This window comes from Myotis davidii, unplaced genomic scaffold (assembly GCF_000327345.1).
Source record: "Myotis davidii unplaced genomic scaffold, ASM32734v1 scaffold663, whole genome shotgun sequence".
Taxonomy (NCBI): domain Eukaryota; kingdom Metazoa; phylum Chordata; class Mammalia; order Chiroptera; family Vespertilionidae; genus Myotis; species Myotis davidii.
In genome coordinates this window covers 1,442,961-1,448,460 of record NW_006295816.1, presented here as the reverse complement: position 1 = coordinate 1,448,460, position 5,500 = coordinate 1,442,961, and the positions used below count along the sequence as shown (strand labels likewise).

At 55.9% G+C, this 5,500-nt stretch overlaps 1 protein-coding gene across 1 annotated transcript in view; it reads left to right on the top strand.

The window, feature by feature from the left end:
• Positions 1 to 415, top strand: part of LOC102766754 (chromosome unknown open reading frame, human C3orf62) — a gene marked incomplete at its 5' end in the record, with an annotated part of 4,653 nt that extends 4,238 nt beyond the window's left edge. Inside the window, one exon of the mRNA XM_015568275.1 lies at positions 5 to 415. Within this exon, the coding sequence (XP_015423761.1) occupies positions 5 to 183 (179 nt within the window). The remainder of the gene's footprint in view (positions 1 to 4) is intronic.
• Positions 416 to 5,500: the final 5,085 nt, after the last annotated feature.

The following is a 5,500-nucleotide window of genomic DNA, read 5'->3' as shown; positions in this document are numbered from 1 at the left end:
GGAGACTCGCCCTTCACGGAGGAGGCCTGGGCGCTGCTCATGGACGAGAGCCCGCAGAAGGCGGTGGAGGCCGACCCCAGCAGCCTCCGGCGGGCCTTCGACGACCACAGCGTGGTCCAGACGGTCCTGGACCTGGAGGAGGACTACCCCCTGATGGGCTCTTACAAATACCCCATGGAGTGAGGGGCGCCCGCCCGGCAATGCCCGCGCAGTCACGTTTCTCAGAGGGTTGGCCGAATCTGCCCCCCGCCTCCCGCCCCCTTAACTTCCAGTTCCCTTTCGGAGCTGGGAGCCCAGCTTTGTTTTCATTGCTTTGTTTTGTTTTCCTGTTGCTTTGAAATAGTTCTGACTGTTCCTTGTCTTCACTTGCACCTGTTTCTTTGGTTGATGGTCAATATACCTGGTGCTCAAGGCAGGTGTGGCCTGTGACCTCTGCTGTGTTTCTTGGTGTTCTTTCCCATGAGCCCCTGCGGCCACAGCCAGTGAGCTTGGTGGACCCTGGTGGAGGCCCTCCTCATCTCTAGACCAGCCTTCCCTCGATCCCCAGCCCTGCCCTCAAAGGGGCTGGGAGCGTCCCTGGTCCCCTCTTGACAGGGCATTCTCATGAGGCCTCCCCCCACCCCCACTTCAGACACCTGGGCCCTAGCTGGTGTGGGGGGAGGGAGAGGTGCTCACAGGTGCCTCCCATCCACCTTCATGCCTGGACCTCATCCATGCCCCTCAGGCCTGGGGACCCTGAGGCCACGGTGGGGCAATGGCCCTGTTTGGTCAAGGTGGGCAGCGGGGAGGGAGGCCAGGACACTGCCCCAGGTCAGCACAGCCCCAGAGCTTAGCAGGGCTGGCCCCACCCACCCTGGAAAGAAAAGGCCTCATCAGAAATTATTCAGGCAAATCTCAAAAGCATGGCGTTCCTTCAGGAACCTCATGACTGGGCAAGGCCTGAGCCTCGGAAACAGTGGCAGGTGAGTGCCTCCTGGGCTCAGGGGGAGTTGGGGAGGAGGCCGCCCAACAGACCAGAGAGCCAAGCAGGAGGCCCAGGGGACCACCCCCCAGGACATTTAGAGGCCACGGACCTCACCCCTGCGTTAGGTCTGGTGACTCCTCTGGGCTCAGGGATCGGAGGGGGAGACCAGGCACCTTCTCCTTAGCGGGTTGGCTTGATGGTGCGCCTGCCTGCATCCCGAGAGCCCTGGCCACCCTGGGGCACAGCCACCGCCGCCCACCCAGGCAGAGGGCAGGCCAAGGACCACCTGGCAGTGAGCTCCCAGCCTGTGGGGGTGGCCAGTTTCTTCTCCTGGCCTTGGCTGCCCGCTCACAGGAGGCGGCGGCTGCATGGAGAGGCCGGGCCCGGGGTAGTCAGCACCCCAGGTCACCACGGTGCACCCCGCTGCCCCCGCCCCGCCGGAGGGAGCTGGACGGAGGGCGAAGGAGGAAGGGTCTGTAGGCGAGCAGCCTGCGTCCTGCGGGGCCACCCACCCCGCAGTGTGACAAGGAGGCGCCCTGCCTTGGGCCCCCTGATCCAAAGCTCACCTCTGCGGGGGCCCCTGGCCGGGACTCACCGTCATGACGAACGGGCCAGCGGAGAGCGGCCAAGGAGAGGAGGCAGTGGCTGGGCCGGAGCAGGAGGGGAAACTGGTGCAACCCAGACGGGGCGGGTTGGTCCCGTTCATGCGTCTGTTAGGCTCTTAGTTTGACGAATCTGCCAGTGAGACGAGGTGTTCACATTGGGGGGCTGGGTGAGGGGCATGTATAGACTCACTGTGTTTACAACTTTCCTGCAAACCTTGTTGCTCTAAAATTTACAATGTGTTACTTTTTTAAATGCAGTTGATCCCATTTGTGAAAATGTATGAGCACATGTGCAGAGCATTGTCACGGAGGGGACACAGAGGGGTTCAGTTTCCCCTTTTCCTGTGTTTTATAACCTATTGCCATGGGCATGTGTCACTTCTGTAGAAAGAAGGAATTATAAAGTTTTTTAAAACCCTCATCGCTGCCAACCAGCCATGGACCCCCTCACCAGGCACCTGCCCGAAGTGCTGTTCGCCGCGCCCAGCGGTGGGCAGAGGCCAGGCCGGCAGCAGGCTCAGCGGGCCTCCTGGGGGTCCCTTCCCTGCAGGCGGGTCAGAGCTGCTTCTCAACTCAACTCCCGTCCGGGGGTGGCGGGGGCGGCTGCCGGGAATGGCAGGGCCCTCACCCTGGAAGACCAAAACGGGGGGCTTCCTGACTGGGTGGAGGCGGTTGCCGGGGGACAAGGGTAGAGCGTGGGGTGGGCAGAGGGGCTCCCTGGCGGCCCACAGATGGACCTCCGCGGAGAGCCGGCACGGCCATGGCATACTCAGCCCCAGGCGCCTTAGGTGCCATGCCAGCTCAGCCTGGTTCAGCGACCCTGAGTAGGGGGTGAAAGGCTCAGAACAGACAGACAAGAGAATGACAGCTGGGTCTCAGTGGGACGCTGCTCCCTGATGAGGAGACAGCGCCGGCGCCCAGAAGCCGTGTCTTTATTTTATAGCAGATGCCACGAGGCACAGTAGGGGCGTGATCAAGTTGTTTACAGCATTCTCATGGGTTTCAACCTCACTCAACTACATGCACCTGAACTCTATCACACAGGCACTCGAGGCCACGTGTTCAGACCACAGGTTCAAGCTTACAGCTAGAGCTGTTGGCTATAATTGTGCTGGGAAGGCTCTGCCCTCCAGCTGGGACTTGCACGTGGCCATGAGAGGACTGTGCCCTCTCATCAGTCCGAGGCTTGAACCTGTCCAAACACTAACCGCGCCCCATATACCTCTGTTTAGTTTTTGTTGTGTTTGTGTTTTGTGTGGGTTTTTTTTTAATATATTGATTTTTTACAGAGAGGAAGGGAGAGGGATAGAGTTAGAAACATCGATGAGAGAGAGGCATCGATCAGCTGCCTCCTGCACAGTCCCTACTGGGGATGTGCCCGCAACCCAGGTACATGCCCTTGACCGAAATCGAACCCGGGACCCTTCAGTCCACAGGCCGACGCTCTACCCACTGAGCCAAACCAGCCAGGGCTTGTGTTTTGTTTTGTTTAGAAAGCTGGCAATTTTCATGGCCCCGATGGAACGCCTTTCCTGGGAACTAAATTGTTCCTTCCCACCACCAGCCCTCCATCAACCTGACTGCAGCCAGGAGCACCCTGGCCTTGGTTATTGGGCCAGCGGGGCTTGTTTTCGTTTTAAAGGTATGTCTATTGAGTTCAGAGAGGAAGGGAGGGAGAGGGAGAGAGAGAGGAACATCAATGATGAGAGAGAAGCATTGACAGGCTGCCTCCTGCACGCCTCCCACTGGCGACGGAGCCGCCACCCGGGCCTGTGCCCTGCCCTGACCGGGCATTGAGCCCTGACCTCCTGGCTCTGGTTGACGCCGGGCTTTGCTCTGTTTGTGGAAATTCCCACTCACTGCAGGTTGCTTTCCGCCTGGACTATGTAGGAGAACACTCAGATCTTGGTTCCAGATAAATATTTACAGCGGGAACAGTGTTTTACGCGGGAAACCTACTTGTCAATAGGATCCCACCCCGGGGCGCTGTGGCAGCCAGCTGGGAAATGCCTGCTGGAGGAAGAGTTTTGGCCTGAGGTCCAGGGGTTCCCCCTAGGTGTGGACGGAGTCGGCGAAGAAGGAATGACATGGAGACAGCATTCAGATGATCATCATAGCGAGGTTCTCTAGCCAGGTTCTATGTCTAGGTTCTTCAGTCAGGTTCTGCAGGTTCTTCAGCCAAGTTCTGTAGCCAAATTCTGTCTCTAGGTTCTGTGTCTAGGTTCTGTGGCCAGTTTCTGTCCAGGATCTTTTGCCATGTTCTGTCTCTGGGTTCTGTCTCTGGGTTCTGTCTCTAGGTTCTATGTATAGATTCTTCATCTAAGTTCTGTGTCCTGTTGTCTTGTTACATCTGTATTTATACCAGTTGATTCCAATCCTATCAATCTCTATTCCAAAGGTTAGGGCATTTCTTATCTCCATTCCAGGGAGTAAAGATTATGTAGCTTAAGCATGATTGTTCGTAGTTAAAGTGATTAATTACCCGCCTGGCACTTACGTACCATTCTAAATAATTTCATCTAGAAACTTTCTGAGGAAATACTATTCTTAACCACAAAAATGGGAAGAAAAAATAATTACAAACTGTTTTCATAACCAGCATAAAAAATACTATATAGAACCAAAATAAAAAAATTAGTCTGAAAAAGAAACGTTTTTAACAAAAAAATTATTGGGGAAGGGGTTAAGAACAGTATGCCATATATGCCAGGTCCCTTGAAACAGCAAGGATGGACCGGCTCCCGGCATGGCATGAGGAATTTTTCACAACTGCTCAACCCTCCTAGGAAGCAACCATCTTTTTTGAGGGCAGAAAGGCTGTTGTGCCCTGGGCACTTTGGGAGAAGAGGGAGGGAGAGAGAGAAACATCAATGATGAGGGAGAATCGTGGCACGCCCCACACTGGGGATAGAGCCCACAACCCGGGCCTGTGCGCTGACCGGGAATTGAACCGTGACCTCCTGGTTCATAGGTCGATGCTCAACCCCTGAGCCCCGCCAGCCGGCTTTTCTGGAGCTCATATTCCACTCTCCTTTCTGATGGACTGAGTGAGGCCGTGAGCACAGGAAGGCAATGGGCGGTGAGCAGGGTGCGCTTTAGGGGTGACGTTGGATACTCGGATGTTAAGACAGTTGTGCTGTCATTGGCTTCAGTTTCCTCCTCAGACGGTCGCAGGAGTCACAGCAGAGGGAGGAGCCCCTAGTGGCTCTCGGGGCCCAGGCCACGGGCCTCCCCCCTGGGAAGGCAGAGGAGGCTGGTCCAGGGCAGAGCCAAATCTCTCCTGGCATCCGAAGAGCCACAGACGCTCTAGGCTCCTGGGACGTGTCTGGGCTGTGTCATACTCACCGAACCTGGCAGGCACAGTAGTTCAAACAAACAAGCCTTAGGAATAAAATCAACAGAATACCCTTTCCTGCTGGTTATTGGGCAGTGTGGTTTTAATTGGCCCGGACTTGTTAAGACATAAGTTCACTGGGCGTTCTACAGAGACACGCAGTGCCTGGGGCACTGAGTCACTCTGACCTTTGGCTGCTGGACACAGATGGAACAGGAGGAACAGATTTCGTAACTCGCAGTCACAGCGCAGCGGTCCTGCTTTGGCATTAAAAATTGAACAGACCCTTCGATGAGGCCACAGCTGTTAATGCCGAGGGCGCTCTCTCCACAGGCCTCGGCTTTGAATTTAAATGATTGAACTTTCGCCCTGGCCGGTGTTGCTCAGTGGATAGAGCGTCAGACTGCGGACTGCAAGGTCCTGGGTTTGATTCTGGTTAAGGGCACGTGCCCTGGTTGCGGGCTCAATCCCCAGTGGCGGGTGGGCAGGAGGCAGCCGATCCATGATTCTCTCTCATCGTTGATGCTTCTATCCTCTCTCCCTTTCCTTTCCTCTCTGAAATCAATGAAAATATATTTTTTTTAAAAAAAAAACACT